The 17,684-nt window shown below is 42.8% G+C and overlaps 1 protein-coding gene across 8 annotated transcripts in view; it reads right to left on the bottom strand.

Moving 5' to 3' along the window:
- Positions 1-17,684, bottom strand: part of GPBP1 (GC-rich promoter binding protein 1) — a 58,959-nt gene that overhangs the window by 7,329 nt on the left and 33,946 nt on the right. For all 8 annotated transcript variants that reach the window (XM_037902836.2, XM_043546550.1, XM_037902835.2 and 5 more), the window contains 6 exons: positions 12,579-12,702; positions 10,590-10,819; positions 9,719-9,785; positions 6,078-6,262; positions 4,862-5,002; positions 3,887-4,051 (listed from right to left, as the gene is read on the bottom strand). In XM_037902836.2, the coding sequence (XP_037758764.1) occupies positions 3,887-4,051; positions 4,862-5,002; positions 6,078-6,262; positions 9,719-9,785; positions 10,590-10,819; positions 12,579-12,702 (912 nt within the window). The remainder of the gene's footprint in view (positions 1-3,886; positions 4,052-4,861; positions 5,003-6,077; positions 6,263-9,718; positions 9,786-10,589; positions 10,820-12,578; positions 12,703-17,684) is intronic.

The following is a 17,684-nucleotide window of genomic DNA, read 5'->3' as shown; positions in this document are numbered from 1 at the left end:
ATATATATATATATATATATATATATATATATATATAACTGAATATTTATAGAAAGTAGACAAAGGATCAGCTCCAGACAATAGACTCTGGTCACAAACTAGAGAGACAGTCCATCCACCATGCCCGTTATACCTTCTGTGTGGAAGGCAAGGAAAAGTAGGGGTGCAGGCACAGCCCAACGGACACTGCTTGCAGGAATTCTCCAGTTTAGGTACGTGGCACTTATATATACCCACAGTGGAATACAAATATGGATCAGCACTCAAAGTAGTACCTAGAGTTCAGCCACAGATCAGGTACCCTGGGACACAACAGCATTGCAAGCTCCCCTTTCTCTCCACCCTGCCAGTGTCTCTCAAACCTGCCCTGGATGAATAATTTCTATAGGTAAGGGAGGGTAGCTCAGAACCCATGTTTATTCAGTCTTCAATCTCTGTTGAAGCTACCAACAAAATTGCTAGTTATGCTTGAGATATGGCCAGATATCAGTTGGGAACTATTTGAAATAACAGCATCCCAAATTTAACCCTTTTATGGGACAGATTATTATACTGGGGCTTAAACGCCATGACAAGACTCCCCCTACCAAACCTGTCTGTCACAAGAGTGAAAAAGCCTTATCTAATTACTCTGTTTTTGAAGTACTGTATAAATTTACAGTGCTTTTTAATTAAAAAAAAAAAAATCACAGCAATCAGCAGAACAGGGCAGCTTTCTATTTCCCCTTTTGTCTAGCTTTTGCTCTTTCCTTCACCAACAATCCCCAAATCAGTCTCTCAGAGGAGATCTGCAGCAATCAATAGGCATGTCTGGCCTCATCCACCTCAAATCTCAGTTGCCAAACCCACTCCCATTCCTATCCTTAAGAATTCTCCACTTCCTAACCAACATATTGGAAACCAAGAGCTCAGGCACAAAGCAGAACACCAGCCTTAGAAATAGCATTACTTCCTTTTGCCTGAACCACAGTCCAGTACCAGTCTAGAAGAAAAGTCTTATTCCTGCTGCTTATCAGGAGAGTATGCAGGCTTCATTCTTTCCCACCTGTCTCTGCTACTCAGTAACTTCTAAGCTACTGCTGAGCCCACTGCAACCAGGCCCTTTTGCAACCAATTCATCAAACTCCTTAATCCATGCAAATTTTCACTCCATTATATGAAAAATCTGATTTTACAATAGCAACTCATGCTCTCTCTCCACAGACCGTTCCATTGGACTAACTTCATGTATTTGCCATTCTAGAAAACCAACCACCCTATTAAGCACAGCTGCCTCCAGATATCCAGGTAACTAATGAATGGTGGACATTAGTATGAGAACTTAAAGTATCTAAAGAAAGAACTTAAACATCTGTTTCCCCTTTCCCATTTTGAAGAGCTGATAAATCCTCAAAGTATTGTTATAACAAAAGTTTGCCTCATAACTAAGACTACATGCATGTTAACCAAATATTCTATGATGAACTGTATCAGTAGCAGAGATCTCCGTAGGGACATTTCCAGATCAGCTCCCGACACTAAGGTTTCTGATGTGGCATCCATGCAAAATGCAGGCACCATTTCACATTTGGAATTTCAAAGGGGCTCTTTAGACATATGCACTGCTCTCAGGTATGTTCTATACAGAATATATTCTCTTCCATTCTGTTAGAAACTGACCATCAGAACATCTAAAATTTAATGGGGAAAAAAAGAGGTGTGTTGGTAAATGGAAACCACCCACCATCTTAATAGTTTCTGTCCACTAGAGGAGAGAAGGGGATTGGCAGACTAATATAGTTCTGAGGTATTCTTCTACAGGTAGGTCATCAGACCTGTGAGCCCCAAACTGGACAATGTGATAGGTTCCCTTATGAGTACCTAAGATAGAAATAATACTCATGTGGCTTAACCAAGGATAGAGGATCAATTGGAACCTCTTCTGACTATCCAGATACCTGAGTGACAGAGAAAACAGTTTAGAAAGAACTCTGTAGAGGCCTAGAACTTGAATCTTTTAGGGGCCAATTGTTTGCATTAGTAAGCCTGACAACTGTGCAGAAAACTGAACAATGCTGCAGAATCTGCCATGCCATATGTTTTCAATAAAGGGTGTTTCTTTTCTCAACTATAGGCATACGTTGTCTTGGTCAACCACTGAGCCACTGATTACACTTGGCACAGGACTTGAAGCTAGGAAATCTTCTTTCTTCTGTACTTACCATTTACTAAACACCAAGCTACCACCATTTACCAGCAGACTAATTAGTAAATTCTCACAATTTAGATTAGGTTCAGTTTAGACCAGGAAATGAGGGAACTACTAGATCAATATACTTGCAATTTCTCATCAGTGGCAGAAAATTTACTTCCAAAATGAGGAAATATACCACAATGCTCCTATATGGTGGATTATGTAAATAGTCTTCTGCAAACTACAATTGTTAGATGGCTTTTAAGTTTGCTACTCAAAACCCATACAGTAGGATTCTGAGCAAGACATTCCAGGACACATTTTTCATTGTACAAGGATGGCAATTAACAGCAATTTGGAAAGTTACAAATATTAATATAATTAGCATTGCAAGGAATTAACATGAATAATCATGTTCTTTAATAATTCTAGTAATAATTTAATAATTCTAATAATTTTAATAATCCTCACTCACGCCAACTTTCATTTCCAGCCTTTGCTGTGTTGTGCCTAGCTTTGATCACAAGCTACTTAGAGTAAAGACTTGCCAATTTTATTAACCTGTAAAGAGTCCTGCACATAATAAAAAATAATAAACTTTAGAGAGAAACCTGTTTCAAAATGTGCCATAATGGCCACTTAGTTTCTGAAATGTTCTCATGAAAGTGTTACTAAAAAGTATGTAACAGATGCCCCACAGCCTACTGAGAAGAGTAAATCCAAGGGCTGGTCTACGCTACATAGTTAGGTTGATGTAAGGTAGCTTATGTTGATCTCATTATGTCATGTACACGCTACAGCCTTGTCCCGCCGATGTAAGTGCCCTACTACACAAACATACTTCCACCTCCATGAGAGGCATAGGGATTATGTCGGTATAATAGTTAGGGCAACAGTGTCATTGTAGACACTGCATTACTTACATCGGTGGTTGGCTGCCTTGTCAATTTCAGGGCTCCAGTATGGAGCCCTGAGATTGACAAGAAAGCTGGCCAACTGGAGCCCAGCTGGGAGCAGGGAGCTGAGAGCCCTGGGGGCAACTGGGATCCCGGCGGGGAGCTGTGCAGAGATGAGCGCACTGGCTCTCAGCCTCCCACATTGTCCCTCTTCAGTCAGTGGAAGCACTCCTGGTGAGGACGCGCACCACCAACAGAAGGAGGGTAGTGTGGACATCAGCCACTGCAGTAATTACTGTGGTTGCTGTAAGTCGACTTAACATAGGTTGGCTTAAGTCTGTAGTGTAGACATGCCCTAAGTCAGCATAAGAACATGTGAGAGGAGAAGTTTTAATGGGAATATTCACAGGAGTAGTCAAGAGTTTGTGCATAGGTGAACAACTGAATATATGTCATAAGTATAACTGAAGAGATGGTAGCTGGATGTATAATTTCATATTCTGCCATCAAGATCCCAGTTAATATTTTAATTTTCATTATAAAAAGGGACGAAGTGATGTTCAGAAAGGGACAGTGGTTCGATACCTGAGGGACATTAAAAGATAATTCATCTTTTCTAATATTAAATAGGCCTGGGATCCTGACCTCATTATTGTATTGCACTTCATATTTCTAGAAATTCTGTCATGGTAAGTTATGTTTTGCAGTTGTAAGTGTTCAGAGAAAATGAAAGTCTCATTACAACCAAATAAAACAATGCGTGTGTGGTTTGAGATGTATTACAACTATATCTGTAACAGCTGGTGAATTGAATTACCTTCTCTTCCCCAACATGATTCTCATCTTCATGTTCCTCTTCAACTCTATCCTGTTTCAATGCCTTTAAGAATTCACTCTTTTTATCAGTGCGCATTCTTGTCAATTTTGTTAATCGAGGCTGATTAAGTTTGTCAACAGGGGATGAAGAATTTGACCGATTACACTAATGCAGGGGGGGAAAAAAATAAGAACACTGAAAACTTGGCAAGTTAAAGACAAATTTACTGGATAGGACACAAGACAAGTTCCTTTTACTGAGCAAGAATTAAAAATGTACACCTACTATAGTTTCACCTGCATCCAGAGTCCAGAACTGACTTAGTATGCTTACATAAAATAAAAAATAAGAAGTAAAAATAAAGAGAGGAGTTTATTAAAATTCCCAACTACCCCTGGGTAGTGGATGTATTCGGTGTGCACTCACTGATAAATCAGATTTGGAAGGTATTCGAGTATTGCCTCAAAGGTGGTACTTCTGGAATTGTATCACACCATCAGCAATTTTTATGTTCAACATTCTCAGACTTAACATCTTCTAAACCATCCACCTCTCCTCCTTCCAAACCCACAAAATAGGTCAACAGGTACTGCCAATGCTTGAGGTATATAACATTGGTAAAGTTTAAATATTAACTATTTAAATAATAAATCTCCGAGATTACATCTTTTACTGGCCTAACTTCTGCTTGTGAGAGAGACAAGCTTTCAAGCTTAAACAAGAGCTGTTCTTCAGGTTTGAAGACAGTCCGGACAAATCTGACAAAGAGTTCTGTGTAAGCTCAAAAGCTTGTCTCTCTCACCCCCAGAAATTGGTCCAGTAAAAGATATTACCTCACCCACCTTGCTTCTAATACCCTGTGACCAACATGGCTACAACACTGCATGTAACAGTTTTCACTTACAGTATATAGCAGGTTACTCAGATTAATATCTTGAAATTTTAAAAGGATCTGATGCAAAAAAAATACTATACCTCTTTCACTGAATTCTGTGATACACTAAAAGCCTTGGCAGTTGATTTGAAAGCATTAAAGTTGCCAATACCATATGAAGACTCATGAGGAAATGGAGTCCCAAGTTTATTCTCTTTTGTTTGGCTTTTCCACTGTGCAGGCTAAACAAAAAATAAAACCAATCATTAACTAAGGTCTGCTTATTCAGAAAAAACAAACAGTCATTCTGTAAGACAGTACAAAAACTATTTTCTTGTTGAAAATAATTAATAAATCAAATGTAAACTATTTGGCACTTCTTATACCAATACCTTATTCTGTTAGTTATCTAAACACACCAAATTACATTCAAAAGCTGTGTGTAATATTCTCTAGTATATCTAGCACTGCAATATTAAATAAATCATTTTCAATAACTCAAAATATTTTCACTATCAAATAATTTATGTCATTACATACAGAGCATGTAAATTCCTCGAGTGAGGTAAGGATGAATCTAACACGGAGGCAATGGCTTCATTTAAAAAAACAAGACACCTAAAATGGCACTGGTGTTCTATCTTTATTTTCAATTACTTCAATAACAAATAGGCTCAGTTTTTTTTATTATTTTGTTCTATTGCCAGCCCTGCAAATTCAGGTTGAGCTCTGAGAGCCAAGATGCATTATTTCAGTCAAACCTTACCAGGAGTACTGCAGGCCAAATTACACCCTAAGTAATACCTGTGCAGACCCTTTATCTTTACTCTTAACTCATTCCAGGAAATGCAAATTAGAAGGAATGATCTGACTAAGTCATTACACTGATGGATTCTAAATTTAACCAGAACCACCCAGGGGAAAAGAGAGAAAGAAAAAAAAGGTTGCCATTATGGAAAACTTGATGAAAGCCTCTACTGCATGCCGGGGGGGGATGGGATATGTTTATATGTATTAAAGAACTGAACAGAAAAATACTGAAAACATATTCACATTACACAAATCAACTGTGTCCCTTCGACTCTCACCTGGAATACACTGTTCAGTTCTTATCCTACCTCAAAAATATGTAGCAGAAATAGGAAGGGTCTAAATACAGTTCAGAAAAATGTTCAGTTACGTTTTAAGTATAACCATACTTAAACATGGTAACGCTACATGAAGCGGTAGTACTCCCAGATACGAGACAAGCGTATCAAAAATTAGAGCACATTTCACAGACGATTTATTCATATTTCCAACAGAGTTCAAACTTACCTTTGCAGGTGGAGTAGCAGGTTTAGGAACTAATCCTTTATAAACACTTGTACCAGTTCCATTCTTGACTGGTTGAGAATGAAGACCTCCTACTACAGGGAATCCAGATATTTGTAAATCTTTTGTACTACCCTTTTTAATGACCAGCATTCTTGGAGATCTAGATTTTGGATTCAGAGGATATTCTATATAGAAACAAAAGCAACATAAAATAAATCAGAGAATGAGCCTTCTCCCTAATGTTTCAGGATACAAAATGTTGGGTAGCAGTGTGGTCCAGGGCAAAGAGGCCAGAGAATCAGGAACTGATGAGTTCAATCTCAGATCTGCCAATAACTCGTGTGGTGTGGGGCAAGTAAAGTAACTATTCTGACTCTCAGTTGCTATACCTACAAAACCCTACTTACCTCACATTTGTTGTGAGAATTAAAACTTGTGACGTGTTTACATACCCAATTATTAATGCTCTTGAGAAACAGTGCTAAATGTTAACATTTTCTTCCCTCAGGCACATTACTTTGCTCATTCAAAACCAGAAACAGTGTTTGATTTTGGAAATTTTACATCTGAATGGTCATATGAAATCTATACAGCTGCTGAGAGAAGACTTTTTCCTGCTTATTTTATCAACAACTGGCCAGGGCTAATTAGTCTTGCACTTTCTCCTGAATGATGGCTCATAGCCTAGACTAAAGGAACAACTCTCCCACGTGAACAGAAGAAATATGGCACCCTTGAGCTCTAGAGCAGTAAGGGTCTCTCTGTCATTTCCTGTTTCAAGTTTTTTTTTTTTTTGTTATTTCACCTCAACATGCCTCAGTTGTGGAAAGTATAATAAAATGCACCATTTGCATTTACTATCCACTTTAGGGGTGAAACACATTTTATTTGAAGGACAGCACTTAAGGTCATTAATCACATTTGCTTAGAGACATGGCATTTCTCTATAAAGTGCAACTCAAATTTACATAACTAAGAAATTACCACACTAAATCTTTTGCACAGAGGTATTCTACTGGCACTCTTTCGTTATTGGATAGACTATTTTCAACTCTAAACATTACAATTCCATTTCTATTAGAGAAGCTAATTTAGGGCTTGCCTACATGGAGACGTTAGTACAGAATAAGCGAGGGTATGAATTTAAAGCTTAATAGTTATTCCACACTAGCTCCCCGATGATGCTAAACCGCGAACAGGCGCTCTTAATGAAGATTAAGTGTCCACATGGAAAGTTAGAGTAACATCAGCAAAACGAGTTTATATGTAATACACTAGCAAAGGCTGCCTAAAAGTAAAATCATTATGCTGTTCCTTTTATTGTTGGTGAGTGTTAGCAAATTAAAGTGTACTATTTATTATATGGTAGTTGAATATTTTGTTCTCGTAGAATTTAACAATATGTGAAGTCATTCAGAGCATGGAATAAGCTCTTGTGCCATATTTACAAAGTGAAATAAAATAATGGAACAAAAATTGTGCTCCATTTTGACCCAGACTTTAATATTTAATACATCTACGTGAACTACAGTATCTTCCAATTGTCTTGCATGTTAGTTTTCTGTTAATCTGAAGGCTAGTCTTATTCCAATATAAGATTTCCAAGCAGGGCCATCCCTAGCTATTCTGGGGCCCTACGCAGCCCCCCCGTGGGGTATGTGTGGGGGGCCCCAGACCTCTGTGAGGGAAAGTAGGGGGGCAGGCCCCAGGCCTCCACAGGGGGAGCAGAGCTGCTTGGGGGCAGGGGGGAAACCACCCCCCAGCACTCACCAGCAGTGCGGCTGGGGCCGGGTTTCTGCACTTCCTGCCGCCAGTGAGCGCAGCCCCAGCCCTGCTGCAGAGCTCAGGGGAATGGAGGCAGGGCTTAGCAGGGGCGGGGGACTGAGGAAGAGCCAGAGCAGAGGCTGGAGCAGCATGTAGGGCACCAGGAAATTTGGTGTGTTACGCAGCTGCGTACTTTGCGTATGGGTAAGGACGGCCCTGTTTCCAAGTATACTTTAAGTTTGCAATTGCAAGGTTGTAATGAAGTATGAAAGATGTCATTTCCCCCTAAAATCAAGTAATGCACTGCAACAGCAAGTTATCATTGTAGTTTATGCTCATGTGTTTGGCAAATTAAACTATTTCTTGCCTTTCTTGTGAAGATCAATCTGACTGTAGCCTAACACCCTGGAAAGCTAATTCTCCTTCAAATCTAACTGAACTGTTTCCTGTTCCATTGATGCTACTCAGTTTGCAAGGATCTAGCATTAGCTATATAACAGGGGTGGCCAAACTGTGGCTCACAAGTCACATGAGGCTCTTTTACCATTAAAGTGAGTCTTGCAGAGCCCTCCCTCTTCCCCCAGCCTCCCCCTACCAGACTGGAGTGGGAAGCTTGGATCCTCTGCCTTGCAGTGGGGTAGGGGCTTTTGCCCAGCACGGGAGGGAGGAAAGGTGCGTCTCAGGGCTTCAACAGGAGTTGGGCTGAAGCCCCGAAGCCCCAGCTCTCGAACTTCTGGCTGTCAGATGCGGCTGGGAGGAGGAGCGGGGGAGGGGGGAGGAGAGAATAAGTGTTTTATAACCTCTTCCCACTTGGCTGGAAAATTAAACTCTTGCTGACCTTTCTGGCAAAGAAATAAGTGGTTTGATTTTCAAAAGTGGAAGCTGCTGGGTTGGCATCTAAAAGAATTTACTAGCCTAACTTTAGGAACGCATCTTAAAATCTTGGCCTGTGTCTGTTTGCTTTCTAAAAACGTGAAACTGTACAGCTGAAGTAATGCAGAGTTAGCAAATCTTTTGAAAAACAGCACTCATTTTTCAGGTTTCAGCTTTGACAACAATAAATCCATTTCTAAATAGCAGCTTTTATGTATGTTTAACAGAATGTTACATTCCTCAAAAAGGCAGCTGAAATACTCAAAAAAATAGATTCTCCAAACACGCATTTCCTGTATTTGTCAACATGTTACTGTGAATCATGCATCTGTAGCACAAACTTAAGCTGGCAGGCAGCTACACGAGCTGGGAAAGGTAAAATAAAGCCCAAACTACAATTCAGTCCCTCTCCTCAGAGTTGACTTTGTTACCGGGGGAAGGAGAACAGAATAAGAGACCAGCTACTCAAAGCACTTGCTCCCAGGCACCAGAGGCCTTTCCAACTTTCAGCAAGACAAGGGCAAAGGAGGCCTTGTAGGCCTCCTGCCAGGTCCACACAGAGGAACTTCTCTCAAAGTCTTACCTCAAACATCTTCCAAGACTGATTCAGAAGCATTCTTTTATAAAGTCTCCAGTTGGCAGTCACATGACACTTGGTCAACTGACCCCTCTTCACCATGTACCCTGCCTGAAGACCAAATCCTAGCAAACCCTTGACCAAAAGATGCCTTGTCACCATAGCAGATGTGCTGACCATGCCTGTGCTTACAAGCCAATGTTCTGTTACACAATTATAGGCAATAGGCACTGTTTTCATAAAGGAAAAAGTAAACTAAATTTTAGTAAGGCCCAGAGTCCTTTTAACTTCAAATTACGTTTGTGAAAAAACTAGTATTGTTATATCCTAAAAACTCACACACCCCTCTTTTCATTGTTTTATTTAAAACAATCATCATCTCCAAACCTTTACTATATTTTCTATCAAAACAGTCAAAAATACTTACCCCACACACCTGCTGCTAAAGATTTATTCTGGTTTGGTTCTCTCTCATATTCAGGATTCAGAGAGGGCTGAAAGAAAATAATTTTTAAATTATTGCTTAGTTGGTTCATATTTCAAGACTGATTATGAATGAAATTTAGTATTGGAGAATCACATTAAAATTCATTTCAAATGTGAGATCCTTTCTCAAAGGAAATAAGTCCTTAAATAGACAGGACTGAGGATAGACCCAGGTTTGTTTCTGAAACAGACCAATACTTTACAATAATTTACATTCAGCTATTTTCCTCTGGTGCCTAACCCCTCTCCAATATCATGTCCTTCATAATGGGCTTCTCTCACACTGCAATCAATGCCATTTTGTGGACTCCTTGTCCAGAAAAGGAGGAGAATGGTGTTGGTCATCCAGAACAGAAAGGCTCAAATCCTCCTACATCCTGCAATTCCCAGGTTTCACAACTCAAGAGGAAGATTCCAGCCTGGGTTTCTACATGGCAGAAAGGCTACTTAATTATTCTACTCCCAGTTTCTGAAAAGAAAGTTGTGTAGAATTTATTATGTAGTACTTGCCATGGTAAACTGCCGTAAAATATTGTAGTGAAGGATTTGGAACAGACCTAGGTCCCAAAAGCTATCGTCTATAAACAAATGAATTGAGTACTATACACTAATACAATTACAATAATAAGAGGAGGTAAGAACAGAAACAAGTTAATGGATAAACCATCAATGCCCTCTTACCTATGGAAAGGGTGATCTCTGTATAAGATGAGCTGAAACTGGTGAAATCTCATGAAGTAGCCTGCATAATGGGCAAAATGGCACTTGCACAAACAATGAAACCTTGTTTATTATAATTACAAGTAACTTACAAAATCCTCAGCCTCAAATTGCTTGGGTTCTTCCTTGTCTTCCTTTTTCCCAGTTTCATTGTCAGGTACATTATTTTCATGCAGCAGTCCTTGGCTTTTTCCAGAGTGGAAAGTGCTGGTACGAGAGCGGGAACCTCCACTATGGTATCCTCCCCCACGGTGGTGTGTGTTTTCTGTCCCATTCCTGCCTTGTGAACGCCAACCATTTTTCTCTTTTCTCCCAAAATGTCCTTAGATTTTTAAATTAAAAAAAATGTAATTACAAGCAGTTTTGAAAGAATTTCTAAGTTGCAAAATTGATACAGAAAGTTAAAATCATGAATCAAATCACGTTTTATGCTCATTCTGGATCTGATAGCATAGTGAGTTTCTTTTCACTCATACAGGCAGTAGAGTAGGATCTCTGCTCTGTACTAAGGAGACAAGCTCCGTTTCAGAGCAAGACAGGAAATAGATGGCCCCAAAGGAGCTTGGTCTGACAATTAAATATTGTCAGGCCCCTCTCCTGTTTGCTTGTGTATATGTTGCTGTCTACAGCATACACTAGCTGGGTATTAATACCGCTCCTTTTCAAAAGAGCAATACATTGCACCCAGTGGCACATTGTTCTAATCAATCCGAGGCCATCCTACCTGCCCTGAAAGAATTGCTCTTGTACCACAAACCCCTTGTATTGCTTCCATTCTCCGAGCCTCCATTCTCCTAGGGATTAAGCCTTCCAACGCTAAAGCATTTAGTGTTTGCATATTAAGAAAGGAAAGAAGGTCTATACTTTACAGAATTTAAAATACTCCTGAGGGAATTCTGCACCAAAAAAATTAAAATTCTGCACACAATATTTTAAAGCTCTGCAAATATTTGTCAAATGTGGAGGCTCCAGCATGGCATTGGGGAGCACAGACCACTAGCTGCACAGAGATGGGAGATCATTGTGCAGCTCCCCTCCGGGACACAGACTCAGTGGTGAGGCTGGTCCCCAACCCTGACACAGCACAAGGACTGGGCCTGCCCCAGAAACACTCTAGGGCCCTATCCCTCCATGCCAAGTGCACCAGGTGCGGGCAGGCAGGATCCAAGTGTGGAGGGGCTTAGTGTGTGGGGGATCCAGGTGTCGGTTAACAGGGTTCTGTGTGGGCAATCTGGGTGCGAACGGCTCAGTGGGGGATTCGGGTAGGGGGTGCAATCCGGATGCACAGGGGCTTGTTGAGGGTTCTAGGTGCAACAATAAGGGGACTCGGCAGGTGGGTCCAAGTGAAAGTGGTTGGGGCTCAGCATGGTGGTCTGGGGGGGAGGGGACGACATAGCTCGGCAGACGAGTCTGGGAGTGGGGGTTTCGGGGGGGGATCCAGAAGTTGGGGGAGTGCGGTGGGGATCCAGGGTCAGCTGGTTGGGGCTTAGTGGGGTGGGGATCCAGGTTGCTCATCATCAGGGGCGTCTGGGTGCAGGGGGAGTGAGGCTCGGCAGGAAGGTCTGGATACGAGGGGGTTGGGTGGATGGGGGAGCAGCTCCCTCTATATATGGATACCTCCCCTTGCAGTTGAGGAGCAATGGGTGCAGGAAGCACTGGGGGGGGGGGGGGGGTTCAGAGCTTCCTACAGCCAGGGGAGAAATCTGGGGGCAGGTCTGACATGGCCCCAGATTCCATGCTGGGAAAGAGGAAGTCCCAGCCCAGCCAGGACTAGCAGCTGAGCCTGGCGCAGAGTAGGAGCCACCAGCCAGGTCTTCCCCAGTCCCGCCCCTGACCCCACAGTGATTTACCTCTCTGCCAGCTGCCTTGGGCACCCAAAACATACTGCTGGGTAGGGTCGCATGACCACTCTTGTGGCTTCCCTTTGCTTCCCAGTCAAAGTCAAATCCGAGGGGGACAAATGCTGCACGTGCGCAGTGCTGAAGAATTCCCCCAGGAGTAGTAAAAAAACATTAAAGCTCTACGAAAAAAGCTTATAAACACACAGCACTGACTGAGGTTATTCAGAAATAAAATTATACCTCCATTAGGACGTCCAATACTAGGATCAAACCCATCTGAAGAGTTGTGTCGTCTGCGGTTTGCTTCATAACGATTCTCTGTCCATGATAAATTTTCAGAATGCTTTTCAAAATTCAGTGATGACTGGAAATAAGCACAAACAGTATATCAGTGAATGTAAAAACGGCCATATTGGGTCAGACCAAAGGCCCATCTAGCCCATTATCCTGTCTTCCGACAGTGGCCAATACCAGGTGCCCCAGAGGGAATAAACAGAACAGGTAATCAAGTGATCCATCCCCTGTTACCCATTCCCAGCTTCTGGCAAACAGAAGCTAGGGACACCATCCCTGCCCATCCTGGCTAGCAGCCATAAATGGGCCTATCCTCTATGAATTTATCCAGTTCCTTTTCGAACCCCATTATAGTCTATGCCTTCACAACATCCTCTGGCAACGAGCTGCACAGGTTGATTGTGTGTTGTGTGAAGAAATACTTCCTTTTTTGTTTTAAACTTGCTGCCTATTCATTTCATTTGGTGACCCTTAGTTCTTGTGTTATGAGGAGTAAACAACACTTCCATATTTACTTTCTCCACACCAGTCATGATTTTATAGACCTCTATCATATCCCCCCTTAGTAGTCTCTTTTCCAAGCTGAAAAGTCCCAGTGTTAATCTCTCCTCATACGGAAGCTGCTCCATACCCCTAATCATTTTTGTTGCTCTTCTCCAATTCCAAGATATCTTTTTGAGATGGGAGGACCACATCTGTGTGCAGTATTCAAGATGTGGGCATACCGTGGATTTATATAGAGGCAATATGATATTTTCTATCTTATCTATCCCTTTCCTAATGATTCCCAACATTGTTAGTTTTGACTGCTGCTGCACATTGAGTGGATGTTTTCAAAGAACTATCCACAATGATTCCAAGAGCTCTTGCTTGAGTGGTAACAGCTAATTTAGACCCCATCATTTTATATATATAGCTAGGATTATGTTTTCCAATGTGAATTACTTTGCATTTATCAATATTGAATTTCAGCTGCCATTCTGTTGCCCAGTCACCCAATTCTGTGAGAAACAAAACGGAATAGTCTATTAGGATCCAATAAAACAAGCACTTTTGGTTATGAGACGCAAAATAAAAACTTATGGGAAAGCTGACAACAGGAAGTTTCTTTAAACCTCTCAGTTCACCACTGGTCATGTATTGTGGCAGATCCCAGATAAACTAGAAGGGAGAATGAGCCAAGATTTTTAAGGTTTTTGATTCCGGTAAAGAGCGCTGCTAAACTGCTTTAAATTGAAGTATTCAAGTAACCCAAACCAATGCTTTTACTAACATTCACGTGACAGACATGGCGGTTTTCTCAAATATACTTGGGAAATCTTACTGAATTAAGTTTAAACATCTGTGGGGTACATTGTATTAAATGAATGATCTACATATTATTGTGGGTGGGATTGTATGTAACCTCTCAAGGGGGGAGGTGTAACAGATGTGAGACATGGAGGTTCAAAAGAACTCTACTGAACAATGGACTTTTGGATTAAAAAGCGTTAAGTGGTTTTCCTGGGGAACACCTAGGGGCAGGTGAATGCAAATTCCCCACTTCTGATTATGCAAAAACCTAGTCTTTTGAAGCTATGCCCCAAGGAGTGGCCCATTGTCTGCTGATCACCTGTTACATGAGGCCAAGATTAAACACACAAACTGTATACAGGAAAGACTGAACTATTCATGGTTGTTCTGAGTCAGAGAGCTATGGACCTGTAAGCATGGGGGAAACCCAGTGGTGTGTTTTGGAAGACTAACACCTACCCAAGCCCGAGGTTGACATTGGGGGTGACCTCTGATAAGCTTTTTAGCATGTGTGTAGGTTCTTTCATGTGTTTTCTCTGCAATGCTTTCACCTTAATAAATGTGCTTACTCAGGAAGAGCTGCGTGGTAACTTGTGACCACTATTCATAGTCTTTGGAGAGAAAGTGAAGTACAGACATTGGCCTGTTTAGGCAGTCTGGCTTGCTGGGGATATCACACTTTAGTCAGGGAATTGTGCAGCCTGGAAAAACCTTAGTCAAGAGGGAGAGACAAGCGGGTCTGTGCCCAGCAGAGATTACAGCTGCAGCCAGAAGCCTAAAAGTGGGCGCCCTTGGTTGACCACAGAGGAGGAAATACAAGTGCCATTGCCCTGACCTGTGACAGCTCATTCCTCAACAGAATGAGTAGGAGCATGCATTACACCATTTATCTTTACTACTACTTCTACCTAGCTATGCTGCTGCTTTGGCTGATTTAACATGACAGCATTTTGCTAACAGGGCCTCCTAAAAACAAAGGACATTTTTTAAAAAATTTAAAAGATAAACTATTCAGAAACAGCCAAAAAAAATGGGAGCCAAAATTTTATTTTCCCCTTGACATTTTCAGTGGACCAATCCATTATCTGTGTGGACCTAAAACGTCTTATGCATCTAACAGAACGCAGCCACAGTGTTAGGGGGTGGGGAGGTATATACTTTTTGCAGTAAAAAGAGAAGTTTTCATATACAGATACTCGGAAAGCCAGGTTAAGGAACGTGTGTACATTTTTAAAACATGTTATGGGAGCAGCACAAAACCCACTAAATAATGATGATGGGTTTGCCATGCATCGTTAATGCCATGTTTTAGAAGTTTAGTGCCTACGCAGACTGCACAGAAAAACTGTAGGTTTTTAATTTTGCTCACTCATTCACTACAAGACATTAATTTCTGATAAAATTATAGTAAGTGGCAGAGTGACATCTCGGGGCGTAAAGAAGTGTCTGAGGAAATTCAGAAGTTATTTTTATTCAGTGCTAGACTGTAAGAGAAATCCAGAAAGCAATAGCACTGTTTTTAAAATAAATGTTTATGGCAGTCTACTGAGTTATAGTGAAATAGACAAAACATCCAACTCTGAACACAGGGGAGGCAGTTAAATTACTTTTTAGAACTTCAGACAAAATTCAACACATTAAAGGGTGCCTGAACAAGGTTTCCATGTGTCTTTATAACACCACAGCCACTTATTTCTTCATGCTAAGGGGTTATACAAGAAAACTCTGGCAGAATTTTTCTACAAATTCCAGCTAGCATAGGAAAGTGGAACTACCCTTCCTACATCCCTCCTGGGAGGAAAAAAAGAGTGGGGAAAGAAAGGAGGGTGGAGCCATTGGTTTGTTACTGTAAGGTGGAGAGTGTCAGTCCACTAAAGACTCCACTTCCTCATTTTAGAGGAGACAATCTGATTATCTAAATTCCCACTAAGTGTGCTATTAAGTGCCACGCAGGCGCTCTGGGCTGCAGCAGGGAGAGATGCCTCTCCCCCATCCCCGGACCTGCCACGGCAGAGAGAGGTGCCCCTTTCCTGGCCTCAACCCAGGACCTGCCAAAGCCCAGGGGAGAGGCTCCCCTCCCCCAGCCCGGACCTGCCGCGGCTGGGGGAGGGGTGCCTCCCCGACAACCGCAACCCAGTCCTGGGCCTAGATGTGCCACAGCCAAGGGAGGGGCACCTCTCCTCTGACAGGTCCGGGCCAGGCCTGAGTTGGGGCGCCTCTCCCCCAGCAGCTCTCCATTTGGCCTGGCACATGGCTTTAAGCAGGGGTGGAGACGTCGTCGTGGACTTCTTGGGGGAGGGACTAGAGCTGAGAGAAATCAGAGACTCTGTCCCTCCCCGGAAATCCCAATATTGGACTCTTGTTCCTGTCCCAAATGGAAGGAGCCGGGAGCACTGGCTGGGGCAGGAAGGAGCACAGGCTGCCCCTCGCTCTGCAGAGGGGATGCACGAGCTGTGCTAAGCAAAGGCTCCAGACAGCATTGGTGGGAGGCAGTGCTACTCCACGCTGCTCTTGAGAGGGGCCATACCTGACAGGCCCAGCCCAGTCCCAGGTTGCAGTGGGTCAGTGGAGTAGCACAGGCACTGCAGTGCCTTCGGGTTGCACTTTTCCTGTTCTGTGAGGGGTCACTAATAAGGGCTCGATACTACAAACACTCACCACCCAGCACAGTGCACAGCCACTGATCCCAAGGGGACTGCACACCTGGAAGCACCCGGACATGGGTAGGGCTCAGGTGATGCCCAGGTTTGTGCTGGCCCACTGCACAGAGCAGAATCTCACCCTCTGTCTGATGGTGGTTGTAGAAGCTACTTGTGATGCTCCCAACAGGGATGCAAGAGTGGGATTACCAACCTCAGCCGCCCCTCCTCCGGCCCCAGCCCAGACCTGCCCTGCCTGGGGGAGTGGCGCCTCTCCTCCCACAGCCCAGGTGCTGCTCTGGGGAGAGACAGCAAGCTGTGGGGAGTCCTCTCTCCATGCCACAGCCCTAGCATAGCCTACATCCCAATCCCTGGCCCCACCCCAGAGCCCAAACCCCCAGCCGGACCCCTTACCCCCCTGCACCCCAACCCTCTGCCCCAACCCAGAGCGTACACCCTCAGCCCACTGCACCCCAACCCTCAGCCCCCTCCCACACTCTGAACCCCTCGGCTCCATCCCCGCCACATGAATTTTATGTGCACCAAAATGGAGGTGATGTGTGAGACATAAAATGTGTGCACATAAAATTCATTCTGCACGGGCGTGGGAAAAATTGGAGGGAATGCTGCTGGTTAGTATGATTCAGAGAGCTCAGTGCAGGCAGAAGTCCATGTCCTTGGCTGAAAAGTGATTCAACTCAGAAGGAGGCCTGGGAGCCTGTGGAGGAGACAGTGAGCTACCTAAGGAGACTGAGCACTCACAATCAGGAGCATGTATGTGTCTTAGCTTCATGTGGGAACAGTCAAAGGGATTCTAGGGCTACATGAGGCTATCTGGAAGACATTAGGGGTAAAATCCTGACCTTACTGGAGTCTGTTACATTAAACAGCTTGACACTGCCTAGTAGCCATGCAGAAATTCCCCCAAAAGGGCAATATTTTTAGAGTTGGGTGGATACATCCTATGCACACCCACATCATATATCATCTGAAACTTTACTTAAATGTAAATTTAGAGAAGGTATGATGTGGAGCCGTCAAGTGGTGCCACATGAAGGCGAAGTGAAACAATGGTACCCAAAACGAGAATGTCTTCTTCCATAGTTCCAGAAGCAGTAAC

Source organism: Chelonia mydas, chromosome 5, assembly GCF_015237465.2.
Source record: "Chelonia mydas isolate rCheMyd1 chromosome 5, rCheMyd1.pri.v2, whole genome shotgun sequence".
Classification (NCBI taxonomy): Eukaryota; Metazoa; Chordata; order Testudines; family Cheloniidae; genus Chelonia; species Chelonia mydas.
The sequence above is the reverse complement of the archived record's forward strand: the minus strand, read 5'-3'. Positions and strand labels throughout refer to the sequence as shown.